The sequence below is a fragment of the Rosa chinensis genome, chromosome 2 (assembly GCF_002994745.2).
Source record: "Rosa chinensis cultivar Old Blush chromosome 2, RchiOBHm-V2, whole genome shotgun sequence".
Classification (NCBI taxonomy): domain Eukaryota; kingdom Viridiplantae; phylum Streptophyta; class Magnoliopsida; order Rosales; family Rosaceae; genus Rosa; species Rosa chinensis.
In genome coordinates, this window is record NC_037089.1 from 55404529 (window position 1) to 55421873 (window position 17345).

General features: G+C 38.7%; 2 protein-coding genes across 7 annotated transcripts; both read right to left on the minus strand.

The window, feature by feature from the left end:
• Nucleotides 1-5738: 5738 nt before the first annotated feature.
• Nucleotides 5739-9238, minus strand: LOC112186977 (nuclear pore complex protein NUP50A). Its single transcript, XM_024325560.2, has 2 exons — nucleotides 9066-9238; nucleotides 5739-7553 (listed from the first exon to the last, which is right to left on the minus strand). Exon 2 carries the CDS (start codon nucleotides 7497-7499, stop codon nucleotides 6183-6185), a length of 1317 nt encoding a protein of 438 aa, XP_024181328.1. The 5' UTR covers nucleotides 7500-7553; nucleotides 9066-9238; the 3' UTR covers nucleotides 5739-6182.
• Nucleotides 9239-10763: 1525 nt separating this feature from the next.
• LOC112185086 (probable GTP-binding protein OBGM, mitochondrial) lies at nucleotides 10764-16914 on the minus strand. 6 transcript variants are annotated; one of them, XM_040515412.1, is made up of 13 exons: nucleotides 16764-16914; nucleotides 16600-16679; nucleotides 15474-15687; nucleotides 15260-15368; nucleotides 15029-15111; nucleotides 14872-14934; nucleotides 14188-14761; nucleotides 13653-14070; nucleotides 13251-13357; nucleotides 12921-13071; nucleotides 12330-12522; nucleotides 11480-11546; nucleotides 10764-11138 (listed from the first exon to the last, which is right to left on the minus strand). In XM_040515412.1, exons 3-8 carry the CDS (start codon nucleotides 15606-15608, stop codon nucleotides 13655-13657), a joined length of 1380 nt encoding a protein of 459 aa, XP_040371346.1. In that variant the 5' UTR covers nucleotides 15609-15687; nucleotides 16600-16679; nucleotides 16764-16914; the 3' UTR covers nucleotides 10764-11138; nucleotides 11480-11546; nucleotides 12330-12522; nucleotides 12921-13071; nucleotides 13251-13357; nucleotides 13653-13654. The 6 variants fall into 6 exon arrangements, with proteins under 6 accessions (XP_040371346.1, XP_040371344.1, XP_040371345.1 ...); XM_040515410.1 differs by having other exon boundaries at nucleotides 12377-12522; nucleotides 13653-14761; nucleotides 16764-16912; XM_040515411.1 differs by having other exon boundaries at nucleotides 11431-11546; nucleotides 12377-12522; nucleotides 13653-14761; nucleotides 16764-16912.
• Nucleotides 16915-17345: the final 431 nt, after the last annotated feature.

Below are 17345 nucleotides of genomic sequence, written 5' to 3' on the forward strand. Positions count from 1 at the left end.
CTGAAAAGGATCCTCTTCATCTGAAGGATGATGACGAAGATGTTCTAGAGGCAGAAGTGCCGTGCCTTACTTGAGTACAATAGGCACATTGTTGTACTTAGCTCAATGCACAAGACCAGACATCTCATTTGCAGTGAACTTGTTAGCTAAGGTATAGCCCTGCTCCAACGTGACACCATTTGATTAGTGTAAAAGATATCTTTCGGTATTTGAGATGTACGATTGATATGGGCTCGTTCTACCCCTATAGAGAGATGATGGATTTAGACCCATCACACACTAGGAACGCCGCCAACACTGGCTTGTGTCCACTATCCCCATCCCAAAATGACATGTATTTTAATTGGAAGGTTTTGCTGATGTTGGGTATCTCTCTTACCCACACAAAGGTTATTCCCAAAATGGTTCAGTGTTTACCATGGGTAAAGACCGTGATATCTTGGAGGTCTACATAAATAGGTCCTAGTCACTATATCTTCTAACAATATAGAGATTATTGCTCTTCACAAAGTGGTTCGTGAATGTATATGGATTGGATCCATAATTATGCATGTTCAAACAATTGTGGTTTGAAGTCTACCACAGATGAGCCTACGAGCATTTAAGATAATGCTGCTTGTTTTGAATAAAGAAGCAAAGGCTACATCAAAAGCGACAACACCAAGCATAATCAGCAACAACAGACTCTCCTCAAGATCAAAGTGAACTAGGTTCGATCTGAGGACAGTGTGGCAGACTTGCTCACTAAGTCATTGCCTAAATTCCACTTTCGAGAAACATGATGGTAGCATCTTTTGCGGAAGTTATCAGAACTCCCATGACCGTTGTCATCAAGGGGAGATGCAGACATCAGGAAGAGATGCCTACATGTATAGTCTCGAAACGTGAAGGGTGTGTTGTGCTCTTTTTCCCCTTCGACCGAGTGTCCCACATGGTTTTTGTTACTCGACAAGCTTTTTAATGAGGCAACGAGAGGAGCACCATGTTTGGGCGACACAAGGGGGAGGGTTCAAGTAAATCCAGAATATGTGTCTGGCCCAAACTTGAGGTTACGTGCTCTAGTTGAAATAGGGTTTATATTAGAGATATTCTCGGAGAATCTTAGGAGATATCCAATCAATGTACGGTTATGTTTCCATGTACAACTCTATCTCTATGCTTGTAATCCTCTATATAAAGAGATCCCTATTATCAATGAAAGTGCGACTCAATTCTCTCCCAATTCAGTTTTCCTTAAACACCACATATTTCCTTTAAATCCATTGTCTTTTATTCTATCAATTTTTTGTAAGAGGGTAAGGCTTTTATATGTCTCATAACTAGGTGTACTTTTTAATTTAAATTTGTCTCGTTTTGCCGAGTTTCACCCATAAAAATTTGCAATAATTTAGTCTTTCAGGCTTTATATGACTGATTTTACATGGTCGTGGACTTTCACCAAATGTAGAACTTCTTCTGTAACCTGTAAATTTAAGATGGTATAGTGGATGTTGATTTTAACATATAAAAAGTTAAAAAGAAAAAAAAAATCCTTTGGCCTCCGCTTACAAAGAACAGAGATTGTAGATCCAAGAAATCAATATACTAAACCTAAATGAGATGGCAGAAAGGTTGTAGGCACATAATTGTTCAAGGTCGACCAATGACCAAGATATGGAATAAGGAAATGATGGGAGGAAAGGCTGGATAGCCTCATTAGCCTGCGGGCGAAGACAATACTAATATTCATCATAACTTCGATCATGATCATTTTAGAAGAAAAGTCCCTTCTTAGTCTCTCCGTCATCTCCTTCACAGCTCAACAAGATTCCTATCAACTTACGTCCAGGTCAACCCCATATTGGTAAAGAAGAGTGCTGTACAAAAAAGTGATTTTCAGAGTGTGATAGATTGGGAATACATTTTTGGTGTATGATGAATTGTATGGACGACTGCTTCTTCCATAAACCTTTTTGCGCTCTTGTGTGATTGTTGTTATCTCGATCGATCATCTAAAACCTCATGGATTCTGGATGTATTTCCTTTTCATTTAGAGACCGTTAAGAGTCAAAATCAGCTCTTAAATTATACTCTCTTTTTTTTGTATATAAACTTGCATTTACTGCATCAAATTTTTTTTTTTAAAATAGAGGATTATGCGATATTAGCCCTTCGTTAGCGTTCATTGCGCAAAGCGCCTACCCTCCCCATAATAGAGAAGGGACCACTGCACCTGGGAACCCACCCCCCATCCCTCTATTTTATTTTATTGAAAAAAAAAAAACAAAATACAAGATGGAAGGAGGGGGACATAAACCAAAACCTCTCCCAAAACCAAGAAACATTACAACTGGATTGAAAATTCCAACATTAAGGATAGCAAATCGTCATATCTGTAAAGAAGAGAAAAAGCTGAGGACTAATAAGGGCCCCCAAAAGAACAACCCAAGAGAAGCAACCAACATCTACTATGCAAACCAGAAATTAGGAAGGCCTGCCAAATCTCGAGAATATGCCACAAGTGCACAAGGAGGACAAGAGTCCCACCAATGAACACCAACCTGATTCATCCCAAAATTAACTAAAGAATCCGCTACTTAATTGCCTTCGCGATAGATATGAGAAACTTTCACCGACATAGAGGCAAGCATAAACCGACAGTTGAACCAATTGGTAGAGTATCGCCATAGTACATCACTCTGAAGAGAAGACAAAAAATGAATTACCAAAGCCGAGTCACTTTCAATCCATAGGGAGTGCCAACCTTTCTTAGATGCAATATGAATAGCATCAATCACTGCCTGAAGCTCAGCCTCCAAAGCATAGGCCACCCCAAGAGCCCCCGCAAAACAACCAAGCACACGCCCTAAATGATCACGAAAAATGCCACCGAAACCTGCTGGACCGGGAGTGCCTCTAGCTGCACCATCAGTATTAACCTTAACTTGTAAAATAGAAGGAGTATGCCACATAACCTCTATAATTTTTGGAGCTTTAGGGGGTCTTCCAAGAATACCTATCCGATGCAGAATGCAAAGCTCAACAACTGAATTCTTCATGGTTCCCTTACTGAGGGAGTCAATCTCAAATAGTTAAAGCCGAATGGAATGGTGTAATGACCTGACCGACAACATGGAATCCTGAAAACGAACAGCGTTTCTCGCATGCCAAATAGCATAAAAACCAGCTCCAATCATACCCCACCATAAAATACTCAATTGGGAACCAAAACCATGGTGAATTGGATAAGAAAAAAAAGAATAAATATCAGCGAAAGGAGTAGTCACCTGAAACAAGTCCAATACACTCCCCTAAATAGAAGCAGCAAATGAGCAATCAAAAAAGAGATGATGCGAGGTCTCATTACCAAGACAACAAAGAGAACAGATCGATGATAGATGGAAACCCCGACGTTGTAAGATATCATCAGTAAGCAAACGTCCATGCAAAAATTTCCATAAGATGAAAGAGTTTCTAGGGCAAAAACTTGAATGCCAAACAAACCGAGCCCAAGAAACATTAGAAAAATGAGTGTGCTTTAAATCATAAGCTAAAGCAACTGTTAAGTTCCCATCATTTGCCGCTTTCCAAACCAACCTGTCTTCCAAACCAGCCTTGCGTGGGAGGGTAACCTCAGCAACATCCTTCCAAATAGGTGCACACATAGCCTGTAACTCCACTGGACATACCCAACTACCATTATGAATGAATGAAGATAACGTAGACTGAAGTGTCTTAGCTACTGCAGGCGGAATACTTAACCTCTCAACAATGGGAGAGCCTAACCAATCATAATGCCAAAAATCAATTTTAGAACCGGAGCCGACAACCCATTGAGAACCATTCCCGATATCAATAAATAAAGGACGAAGCCCAGGCCAAATAGAGGAACGCTTATAATAATTGCACGGTTGCCCAAACTTGTCAAGATACCGATGGCGAAAAAAATTCGCAGCTAAAGAAGAGGATGTTAGAAGATCCCAGAACTTTTTAAAAAGGAAAGATTGATTAAGAACTGGAAAATTTTTTAGGCCCAACCCACCCTCATTCTTGGGAGCACAACACTTGTTCCAAGCAACAGTAGAAAACCCACCAGTAAGCACATTACTTGACCAGATAAAATTTCTCACCCATCTCCGCAAGTCTAATAACACTGTTTTAGGCCAAGCATAAATGAAGAAACTATGAGAAAACATGCTATTAATCACTGAATTTACCAGAGTTAAACATCCAGCCATAGAAAGAGAGGTTCCACGTCATTGGGAGAAACGACTTTTAACTTTATCAGCAAGCCCTTGAAAGTGAAGTCGCTTAGGACAGCCAGAGAAAATGGGAACGCCTAAATAAGTGAAAGGCATTACACCAATAGATATATCCAACCACCTGGAAATCAAGGTGCGTTGCAGCTTTGCAGAAATAATTCGCAATTTGCCATTATTAATGCTATTATTATACACGACTAGAAATAGTTTATTTTCTGATGATGGTACATAAAATAATTGTATGGATGGCTGCTTCTTCCATAAACCTTTTTGCTCTCCTGTGTGATTGTTGTTATCTCGATCGATCATCTAAAACCTCATGGATTCTGGATGTATTTCCTTTTCATTTAGAGACTGTTAAGAGTCAAAATCAGCTCTTAAATTATACTCATTTTTTTTTGTATATAAACTTGCATTTACTGCATCAATTCGCCATTATTAATGCTATTATTATATTATACACGACTGGAAATAATTTATTTTCTGATGATGGTTCATAAAATAGCATGTTTGTAAAGTCCTATTTCAAATTTGCGGAATAGGCTAAATTAAAGAAAGATAAAGCCGCTGTTTTCTTTTTCAAAATTATTAACTGCGAGTCTACCAAAATCCTACTCCTACACGCTCCTCAACACATCTTAACCAAAACAATATCCTCTCTCATTTCATCGTGCATAACTAGGGCAACAGCCTTGGAAAGCCAAAAGAATGCCTAGGCATGACATGATCGACCTAACCTTTGAAAATCTCCCTTACAGATACCGATGTGTTCACATTCACCAAAATTCCATCTATTTTTGGTCCTTTAAACTGCTGGAATCGGATTGTGTTTGGGGTGCTTTCAACAAAGCCCTTAGAGAAGTTGCAAATTTAGAGCACGTTTACTTACTTGGAATGGAATGGAATGATTACGGAGTAAAAACACCCTCGTGTTTACTAACACATAAATGAATCGGAATGATTTCAAGTAAAAGAATTCTTGTGTTTACTAACATATGAAGGAATCGGAATTGGTGTAGGTCCCACCTATTTATCAGGAATCGATTCCGGAATACTCAAGAATTCGATTACGAATTGGGGAGATGGATTTAGGAATCATTCCTCCGAAATCAATACCGATTCATTTCTTCTCCCATTCCACTTGTCTCCGATTCATGATTATTTTCCATTCCAAGTAAGTAAACGTCCAATTAGTCTTAACTGAACAAGATCGGTCATCTGGTAGTCCAACTAAAATGGCAGCCGATGCAGGTTTGACTCTACCAACCCATTTAATCACTGCAGTGCTTGTGACACAGCAGAATGACCAAGGACTGTTTATCAAAGACGAAAGCCATCAAACCACAACTAGTAGCAATGACAGCGTTTCAGTCATCAACCTTTGGATTTCCAAGACCAAAAGAAACGAACTTCCACATAAACACAGACAAGTAGAGATAACAGTCCAAGTTCAAAATAATGTGCACAAACGAAAGATTACATTTTATGAAGAAAGAGTAGAAATGCAAATTATGGACTCTCATTTCATTTTATTAAACTGCCCCCACAAGAAACTCAATCCAAATTGGCATAATTCTCGAGAGGCAACGCAGCTAATATTGATGAGCAGTTCAAACACGAAACTTTCAATATCTGACACGACAGTTCAATATATATTGCAGATAAGGGACCAACTATGAAACTTTGTCCAGCATTCAGCATCCTAAGAGCTTAAAATAGTCTGGACCTAGATATATCCGGAATAAAGTTGACACCATCTTTCAAAGACTAGACTGAAATTAAACTACAACAAAATGGACATGACTCTATAGCTCTGCTACAAAAGGGCTTTGGAATTGCCAGACTCTAAATAACTTGAACTCTGTTTTCTTAACGACTTTAAAATCAAACTCGAGACCGGGAAATATAACTCACTGAGCATTGGCATGTGCCACTTTTCAATCATTTGGGGGAGTTTTCAGGAGTCTTCATAGCGGTAGCTGTCTTGCCTTTGTGTTCTGTAACAGCAGAGCGAAATTCCTCAACTATGGACCCATCCTTGAACTTCAACGCAAATGTGGATAACCCATCCTTCTTTTCATCGATACTATTCATGCAGGCAAACGTTACGCCTTTCTTCTCCATATTTGCAAGCTTCATGTCTGGGTAAAGACTTGCATTCAAAATTACCTTCCTAATTCCCTTGGCTCTCATAACTAGTCTGGCTTTGTCAGCCCCAGATTCAGAAACATTTACCTTCAGATCTCCCTTTCCACGCTCTTTCCAGCCTCCATCAATAAATTCAAACAGCACCGCATCAGCAGTGAAAACTGCTTTCTCATTTTCTTCTCCAGTCTCAACTGCAACCTCTTGCATTGAAGGGGTGTCACTCCTAGACACAATTGAAGGCCCTGCTGTGGCAAAGAGTGAAGAACTTCCATTATTAGATAGACCAAGACCAGAAGGCAGATCATTTTTTGACCCAAAAAGTGAACCAGTGCCAGTACTCAATGAAGAACCACCCTTGGAAATAAGCCCAAAAGAAAAGGTGGAAGTGGAAAACCCAGTTCCAGAAAGATTTGTGAAGGCATTTTGGCTACTCGAAAGCTGCTGAAATGAGTTCAAAGTGGCACCTTCATTACATGGGTCGACAGTTTCATCTTTCTTCTCTCTATTCTCTTCATTTTCACTCTTCTTCTCAACATTTCCAGTCTCACCATCAGTTACAGTCTTTACCTCGTTTTCAGCCTCACCATCATTTTTAGTCTCATCTTCTCCAACAGCTGGTTCACTGGAAATATTGCTGTTCTCCTTCACGATGTTCTCCTTATCTTCAGCAGATTCAGCCTCAGTCTGGTCATGTGCTACCCCAGGCTCTGTTGCCTCACTGGGAATTTTGTCTTCCTCCTTCACATCACTCTCCTTATCTGCAGCAGATTCAGGCTTGCTATCTGACTGCTGATTAGCATCATCTGAAACTTTTGCTTCACTGGCAGGTCGTACATCAGTGGCAGCTTGAGAAGGGTCTGCACTAGCTTCAGATGGAGGAACCAAGCGTATCCCAGCAAAAGGGTTGGAAGAAGGACCTGAACTTGTCGGAGGGCGACGAACCTTAACAATCTTTCTTGTTGCTAGCACTTCTTCACTGGCCCTCTTGAAAGTTCCAGTCTCTAGTTCAGAACTATCCTCCTCATCATCAAGGCCTGGGTTATCACGAGAGAGTTCCCTTCCAGCAGCCCGTTTCTTAGAAGGTGGAAGGGCATTTTCCGAATCCGCCATTGACAAATGAATCAAGGAAATATATTCTTAGGATTGGTGTCTCGGATATCCTCTCTGCAGATCATAAGAAATGATTCTTTATGGACCCAAATAAAAGACAAATAGAGACATTAAACTCAAAAGGTGCAGGGAGAGAGTAGACAGTCAAATCTACTTTAAGTTAACAAACAGTATTCACTACCCCAGCCAAGAAATGCAATACACTACATCAATCCCTAGCTTTACAATATAAGAATCCTAACTATGCAAAAGGACAAAGGATAAGAAAATGAACATAGTTCACCAAATAGATTGGTTGCTATTAGTCCCAAGGTAAAGTGAATACAAATAGAAGATGATTGGCCAATATAAAATTCCAGTTACCATGATTACATATAGAAGGTAATTAGCTAATAAGAAATTCTAACCACTACAAGATCCTTACAACTCTGATATTACATTTCTAGGTTTTCTAAAAACTTAAACCAAGGAAAACGTATATTTTCAGCTGTGACACTTTTAATTAACAAATTTCTCATGACTACTGTTTATCATGTACACAGACACATACATAGACCAAACAGAGTCTCATGTCTGATGGATTAACATGCCAACACATTAAGCACACAGTACATACCCAATACAGACCTGTTGTGTTACAGTGTTGGCAGTCATATCAGTCCAACCCACAAACACATCAAGCACACATTAATACTCGCATCTTTGAAGAAAGAAATAATAAAGACATTTTGGGAAAACACCTTCATGGCTTAATTTTGAACAAAGCATCATTATCGATTTGGTTTGTAGACTGGTAGTAATACAATTATAATTGAAAAGAGCAAATACGAAAAGAGTTGAAACTTAGTGGTATTTTTTCAAACTGGCCCCTCGCTAATCACGCGAAACAGGCTTAAACTACAAGAACTGAACTCGTGGTTTTACCAGGTATGCAAGGACACAGAAGACGAAACAAATATCAAGTCAATAACTGAACCCAGCAACATAAATCAATAAGCATAAGCTCAAAGAAAACAATGTTGGTCATTAATCCGGAGATGACTACGGATACCATGCCTAACTCCTAGGTAAAATCTTTGGTACAAGGATAACTGACGGTTAAATCAACAGATAAAAATTGAAATAGGGATGACAAAATGCTACTAGAATCATAGGGTGCCGAAAGAGCAAAACTCATAACAAAGATAAAGTGATTTGATCAAAATGTCATTCCCAAAAGGAAATCTGCAAACCCTAGAAAGTTAAAAAAAAAATAGCACAGTTGACTGTGTTGCCAAATGCCAGGAAACCAGAACTACAAATATCTCTGAATTAAGCTTTTGGGTTATCTCCTCCTACTCAAGAGACCCTACTTTCTGAAAAACAGCAGCAAAAAAAAAAAAAAAAAAAAAGAATGAAGAACTGGGTCGTGACAATTCCAGAACAAAAAAAATTCAAGAAGGCCCAAAATAACACAACAAATTTAGCACAAAACAACTAAGATACCCTAAACCCAGAATAAAATTAAAAAATCAAAAATCAAAAATCAAAAATTACGAAATCATATATGAAGGGAGAGGGACTTACCGAGAAGCAGAAGAGATCCAGAAATAAATGCCGTCTTTTTTGTATTATTGTGTTTTCCGGATTCGATTGTATTTGAGAGAGAGAGAGAGAGAGTGATTGGAGAAGATAGATTTGGGTATGGAAGAGTTGGAGAAGAAAGGGTTTCTCTTCTCTCTCTCTCTTTGCCCTTGGAAGAGAGATTCTTACATTTAGGGTTTTATAGGAATTACATGTACTTCAGGTCATCTTCTGACACGTGTTGTTGAGGCTGTGAACAAGGTGTTAGTAGAATTGGGCTTTCTGGCCCTGGAATTCTTTTTCATGGATCCACCATTACTTCATGTTAAACTAAATTAGTTTCGAATCATAAAAAATTATGCAATGGAGACTGGAGAGGATATGAAATCAAAAGGAAACAAAAACACTTTGTCCTTACCCACTTGTTTTTTTGTTTCAAATGTTAGCGCGGTTAAAAATAAAGACAGATCTATGTCCCCAATTGTCATTTCTAAGGCAATACAGACATTTGATTATATTGAAAGTCCTATCACCAAATAATTTTTTTTTAGGTACAAAATTGTTCAAATCGTGATATATTAGAAACCATAAGAGGCATTTACCCTCTCGTATGTTGCAATCACACAATCAGTGAGGGGGTTACAATCAACGATAGACATCAATAAGTTAACACTAAACATTCTTACTCAAAAAGAGAAAAGAGAGACTAACATGTTAATGGATCCAATGACGATAACAAGATTGGGCAACTACCGAGCCAAATTAATCAAAGTAGTAGACCTGTGACATTGCCGTTGCACCACATCAACACCGAACTTGCGACACAAGCACCATCGCACCACCTGCCACCACCACCACCAAGAAGCCATAGTTGTTGTTGGCATCTTGACCATCACATCCCTTCATATCCCCACGACTCTATCGCCAAAGCCCTAAAAAGGGAGATCTCGATACCACTATGCTCACCACCAACTACTGGTTGCACCAATTTTGGTTACTATCCGCGTACAATTTACTTTGGATGTAGTGTCGCAAGTTCACTAACTCTTTACTAGTTGGTATATGTTTGAATGCATTGAATTTTAAGCACAACGTCCACTTATTAATCAAAGTAGTTTAGGCACAACTTGACGGTTTAATTCAAAAACTAATCGATAACGGCATTGGCTTTTATTTTCAAATAAGTTGAAAATACAAGCGAGTAAGGGCCAAATGTCTCATTACACGTAAACCAAAACATGTAAACTACAGTAGCAAGAACAGCGACCATCAGCCTGGATACAAGTTTCAATACTTGAAGTGACATAAGGACTGACTAAACTACTTTGTAGACTTCATGACCCGCTTATGTACTTATGATTCTAGTATTTGGCTTCTCCGAAATGGAAAGGAATCAATATATCAAAGCATTGTTGTTTTCAATCTGACAACTTTACCGTCACATTATTGTTCAAGTCTTAAGTTGAGTGGGGAAGCTTTTAAACCATGTTGTTTTGTTCTGGAGCTTTAAGGAATTAGATGCTCTGCATTCACCAGCATTTTACCCACCCTAGTGCAGACTAGAAATACTACGATCCAACAGAAAAGGGGGCTTTAAATTCACTTTTTCAACATATCTTATCCGGGAAATTGTAGACACAGATATAGCCAGTTTATTATGCTAATTTTTACACCCAGGCAGCTTGATGTATTGGTCTGGTCTGAACAAGCCAAGTGCAAAGGTTTCTGTATCATACTCAAAACTGTATATACTGTAATGAATACACGTACACGTTTACAATGAGTCACATAAAAGAATTCCCAAAACACAAAACGCCAAGGGGAACCAAAATTCTAAACTTTGAATGGTAAAAGGTCGACCTTGTTACAAGCTCAATTCTCTCTACATTCACAATGACACCATAAATTTTATGACGAGAAGGCCTCAAAGAATATGTTAAATCTGCAATGCAAAGAGCAAACTAACTAAACTATGGAACTAATTCTGTTGTGCCCCATGACAAACTATAATTTGGTTACAAGCCACATCACTGGGTAACAGAGAACCGATCCGCTACATCACCTCTTGCAAGAGACCTGTTGAGAAAATAAAACATCAGGTTACAGGAAAAGAAACCACCATTGAAACAACAAGAGTATTGACTGGAACCACTACGTTTATAACAGACAGTATAATAGCTTTTGCCATATTAATTTACGGTTGAAAGTAATTCTGTGAGACTTGAGGAACGGTTTAAATTCTTTGGCTGAAAAAAAAAAAAAAAGAATGGAAAGGAATAGAATCTTGGTATATATCATTTTAAACAATTTTCTGAGTAGGACAAGAAAATTGATCTTTCCCAACTATAAAAGTAACACAGCCATTTACCTCTGCTGAAGCCTCAACTTTGATAAGGTATGCATGTATATTTTCTCACCTTTAATAAAGCATCCATACAGCTGGACCAGCAGTCTTTATAGGAACCTAGTGACGTGGTGTAAGCACTGCAAACAGCAAAATACGAAAGCATTAGGATTTAGGACACAGTAAACAACCTAAATAGAGAAATAAATATAAATATAAATAAAAAATCTCTTCCTTTCCCAATCTCATTGAGATATCAAAAGAATCCAGACAAGTAAAGTACACAGAATGAACCAGTTTTAGATAACTAATACAACATGAATAATGACAGCTGACAGGAAAGAGAAATTCTCACATTGCAAAACCAAAATGCAAAACCACCAAGGTTTTACAAGTTAATTAGCACATAGAGCCAATAAAGCCAATACGGAAATCAAACAAGGAGAAAGCCATAATGTTACTAGAAGAAAAACCAACAGACAGAAAATCCATTTTCCCTACTGTTTCTGTCTGTATTCCCCTTGAGCACAGACGTCACTAGCTTTCTTCACTAAAACTTGGTTAAATATATAAACTAATCATTGTTGGGACATTATGGAACCATTAGAAGTCAAATGTCTGAGATAATTTTGCAGTTACTCCACAGAGAATTACCCATTACTGCAATATCCCATCACTAGTTAGAAGTAGCAGAGCTCACTTATGCGGAGGCACGTCCCATAAATGGAACACCCATTAGTCAGCATTGACACTATATGATTGTAGTTATGATATTGATTGAAAAGATTTTAAACTTCAGATAGTAGTTAGGGGAGAAAGTGGTAGAAGTAGATACATCAGAAAGTTGTCAGAATGGGAGCCATAAATGGCATTTTAGAATCAATTAATCAACACAGACAAAATTGGATTTTCACACTGACCACCCAACCAATAGCTTTTTAGGCTGTCAAGGTTCCTTCATTTTTCGTACCCCAGTCTTCTTCAGCTTCGTTACCATTAATGAGTACAGTGCCATCCATAGAATCAGCATCCACCACGACAGCCTCCTCTTGGCTCCCTTCCTCGTGCTGGTCAGCTGCATGTTCCTCTACAGTGTTCCCCATTCAGTTCAGAAACCTACGTCAAATAGATCAAATGAAAATTAAACATAAAAGTTCAGAAGTGAACTCATATTGGTGTAAAAAATAGTAAAGAAAAACAAAGGCGGCATAAATCAGAAGCAAAAAAAAAAAAAAACAAACAAACTAAGTATCAATTCACTTTATGTCCATGAAACCATATCAGCTTCATACAAATGCGTGTACAAGGTCATTGACTGAGCTTGCGCCCATCATATAGACCAAGCATTCATATAGTTTAACAGAAACTAGTCTAGCGGTGACCACCAACACGACAAACAAGATCCATTCTGAGATCGCGTTAATATCATGCACATATTAATAGCCGGAATTAATTGATTATGAGAAACAACATTTCTAAGTAGCAGTAGTTTGCGTTAGTCGTTAGTTGCTTACCTCATGCATTGAGTCTCCATTTTCACGGGGCTGCTCTTCATCCATTTGCAAGTTCTCTTCATTCACTTGCAAGTTCCTGAAAGCCTCCACAAGGGTCATGTGTGTTTTATCAACATGTTTCACGTACTCCTCTGCAGGAGGATAAACACCCCTACATAAACAAACAAAAGACAGCACTTAATAATAGCAATACAAGTTGTTAATCCATGACTAGATCAAATAACATCCTGAGAGAAATCTTTAAGATGAAAGAACTGCAGTAGAAGATGTGGATAAACTTGCGCCAAGTGAAATCAGTATATCAAAGCATGTTAGCCACATTAACTGTACCTTGTCTCTGCAGCTCTAGATTCAACCGACAGAGCAACTTGCCAATCCTCAAACAAATTAGGATACTCTTCAGGATCAGCCAAAGACTCAGCAGCTTTTGGATTAACCTGGCAACATTTGATCACAATAAAACTATATTAGTGAACAAGAATGCACAAGTGGCTGCACATCAATGCTGATATATGTGCATATATGGATGCACAGTGATATCCACAATGAAGCGTTAATTGAATAATGGAGGTGAATAGACTGAGAAGAATTTCCAGAAGTTTCAGATAAGATCTTTCCCAAGCCAAGATGCATCCGGTAATATATACTAAGCATACCGGCCTAAATACTCAACATATGATCATTGTGCTATTCAGGCAAAACAACAGTTGTCATTGAATAGGTATCACTAACCTTTAATCAACCATAATTTTATCGACCTGGAGTCTGTCTGTCATTTCACCATTCACAAGTCTCCTAAGACCAATTTTTAGCTCTTGAACTCCTTCCCCCAAAATGGCACAGACAGGGAATATAGGAACATGCTGTACCCTTCTTTTCAGTTCTTCATGCACGCCTTCAGTCCCTTCCTCATCTATTTTATTTGCCACTATGAGTGACGGTCGATCAGATAAACCTACTTGATGGTACTCGAGCTCTAAGACCAAATCCCTAAGCTGTTCCCAAGGTGGGGTTCCTTTTCGTCCATCCAATCCAGCAGCCAAATCCACCACATAAGCTATAACCTTTGTGCGTTCTATGTGGCGGAGGAATGCATGTCCAAGTCCACGATTCTCGTGGGCACCCTTTATGAGTCCCGGAACATCAGCAACTGTGAGTGAAAAGTCATCAAAGTTTAGGTTCCCCAAATTGGGTCTAAGAGTGGTGAAGGCGTAATGGCCCACTGCAGGCTTAGCCCTAGATATAGCTCCTAATAGAGTGCTTTTACCAGCATTTGGCATTCCCACTAGGCTCACATCGGCAATGCTCTTTAGTTCTAATATGAGAACAGCTTCAGAACCAGGTAAACCAGCACTAACGGTTAACTGATCATTAGATACCTGAGCATCTAACGAATCAGTTTTGAACTTCTTTGGGACTTTGAGAGACACGCTACCTAGACCACCTTCCGCTCCACGAGCAATAACTAATCGTTGACCTCTTACTGTTAACTCAGCAACGTTGTATTGAATTTGTTCTTCTTCCTCTGTCTCATCATTGGTGCAAATCTCAGAGGAAGAAGGTGGAGATTGAGTAGGAACCTCAGTGGATTCAACTTGGCTGGTTTCCTTCATTTGAGCTGATTCCTCATCAATTCTTTCAGGTCGAGATGATGAGCTACCAGTATCCACTGCCATATTTGGACCACTAGGGGCAGACTGCTGGTCAGAGCCAGTTACATCATCAATAGGAGTACCTGGAAGCTCCCATGGGTCCAAATCTTTAGAAACATGGCTTTCAGCAACCAAAGGAATTTCACCCTTCATAAGATGAATCACTGTACCAATGGGCACTTGCGCAACCTACCAACATAAAAATGATATTTCATAATAAACTTCTACAGTCTAATTTCAATAGGTAGACACAATTTTTTAACATAATGAGGAGTTGAGGACTGCTAAAAAGATATAACCTTATCCGCTCCTCGAGTGCCAATTTTATTCTTCGAGGATCCATGCCCCCCTCTCTGTGCTATCTGCAGAACAACACAACTAAAACTTAATTTTGTCAATGGAGGACAATAAGTCTATAGATTATCCAGAAACATGGAAATTAGAAGAGTTCCATACAAGGTGAGGTTGCAAACCACTGAAGTCCCAAACTGTTGGAGAACATTCGAGAATCACATCACCACCTCTTCCACCATTCCCACCTACATTGCTCCGGGGTTAGATGCAGAAGTGATACAAAACAGGAAGGTTCACATTTTCCAAAAGAAACTTAAAACTCTTGAAAGAGCTTGAACTAAAATAAAAATATAAGATGCTGCTTATTCGAAAAAGTGATTATAGAGAACCCACCATCAGGTATGCCATGGCGATCATGGCGACTACGGCGAGAGCTGGAGCAACCACTGCCACCCCCGCCCCCTTTAGCATATAGCCTAAACCTGTCTATCATTTTCCTTTCCTAAAAAGTAATTTTAAGTCCCAAAATTACAAACATACAATGCTATAGATAAAGATACTCAAATCAAGAAACAGTAAGGATTGAAAAGAGGGAAAATGTAGCAACCTGTAGAGGGGCAAGCTTCGACTTCTTGTGAGGAGTATCTGAGTAGGAAGACGATATTGAAAAAATCCATGGAGACTTAAAAGACTGACTAAAGGCCTTTATCTGCCTAAACGGTTTTGCACGCTGCACCCACATCTGTCTTTGTTGTTTTATCCCTCAAACTCTTCTTAAGCTATTCCCTAGTATATCCTATGCATCACTAGATTTGGATTGCCTATCAAAAGAGACAAATAAACCTTCAATAGATGTATTAAATAACTCTTTTTTCTCCTATGTGCAAACTGCATCAAGTACAATTTGTATTATCAAAATACTTTTAAGGTATTAGTGCCATCAAAGTCACCACAATCATCACTAAACTTCAAAATTATCATGCTTTCTAGTCCAAGAAGTTAACTGAAGGATACCATTTTGAGTAAATTACCTTGCAGTACTACATTGTCAGTGTGAATCAAACATCTTACTGCTAAAAACTAATGAAAGCAAGAAACTTTATCGAAATTAAGAGGAACAAAGTCGTACAGATTAGCAGTAGTGCATGCCCATTTAAACAAGTGTCTGAACCAGTTTATGCTAAAACCCTTAAACCCTACTACCAGTGGCGGAACCAGGATCGGAAAATGGAGTGGGCTAATTTTAAGTACATAAAAAAATTGCGAACTTCTATTTTTTTGAGCTTTGGAACTTAGTGGGAGGCTCATCCTCATGCCTTTATTTTTATTATTCAAAACCCCGTAAATTAAAAATTACAAGCTTAAATCTAAAAATAACTTAATCGTACCCTCCGAGACCCACTCACTTCAAACTCAGCAATCACATAATCATTATCAATACTATCAATAATATGCACATTTCACTAAAACCACAAAGACACACACACACACACATTTCATTACACATTTCACTAAAACTCAGACTAATAATTATCCAAGCATGCAAGCAGCAGCATATGAAGACAACCATTGACCAAACATAATATGATAATCATCCAACCAATTCCCTTCGACCCTTGCTGTCTCTTTCATTATGAAGACAGAAATCACAGAATGAATACGTAAGCAGCCAGCATATAATCAAACAAGCCACAAGCCCACAAAGCAAAATTAATTTTCAAACGAGGACTCACAGTCGCCGGCTGGCCGCACTTCTGCAGCTCTTCCTCAGTTCGGCTTCCACTAATTCGCTCTCCCCGAGTAAGATTTCAGGCTATTTAATCAAAAACACAGAGTCAGTTGCTCAATTTCAAGATGAAATTCAAACTTTTAAAGTGCTTGTTTGAAGAAATCGTACCTGTTCCGTGCATTCAGATTGGAGTATGGAGACTTGGAGAGTAGTCTGTCTGGGTTTATGAAATTTCAGATACAGTCATGAGAGGGAGAGTCTAAAATGGCAAGGAAGGCTGGGAATTGAGCCGCAACGAGAATGAGCCGGCGTGGCTTTGTGGGTTAAGAGATTGGGCCAGATCACAGGTATGATCGATGGGCTGTTTTTGCATGGGATGCTCTCAAAGGCCCAATTACAATAACCGGAAGGACCGTCTGTTTGTGATTTGTTTAAGACTACTTGACGTTTTGCTACATCAAATAGAGCAATTCAATATTACTCTACTCTATCTTGAGCCTAATCTCAAGCTTGTTTACTTCTAGAAGGAGAATGTATTGATACGTTAATATATCGGAGAACTTTATTTTACTTAAAGTGCTTTCAAGTTTGGGTAAAGAAAGCTAAAATAGTATTTTAAGTTGTAGATTTTTTTTTTTTTTAAGATAAAGGCGGCATTTTGGGAGAACATCTTCAGTCGTTCAATTTTGAACATAGCATCATTATCAATTTAGCACAGAATAACTAAGATACCCTAAACCTAGAATAAAA

Bases quoted from the DNA above. Each gene is read 5' to 3' on its own strand.
- LOC112186977 (XM_024325560.2), bottom strand. From the start codon at position 7,499: ATGGCGGATTCGGAAAATGCCCTTCCACCTTCTAAGAAACGGGCTGCT.
- LOC112185086 (XM_040515410.1), bottom strand. From the start codon at position 15,608: ATGTGGGTGCAGCGTGCAAAACCGTTTAGGCAGATAAAGGCCTTTAGT. The intron at 15,112-15,259 runs GTGGGTTCTCTA...GGAGCAATGTAG, and splicing joins TCGCCATGGCATACCTGATG to GTGGGAATGGTGGAAGAGGT. The intron at 14,762-14,871 runs GTTATATCTTTT...TTATGTTGGTAG, and splicing joins GCACTCGAGGAGCGGATAAG to GTTGCGCAAGTGCCCATTGG.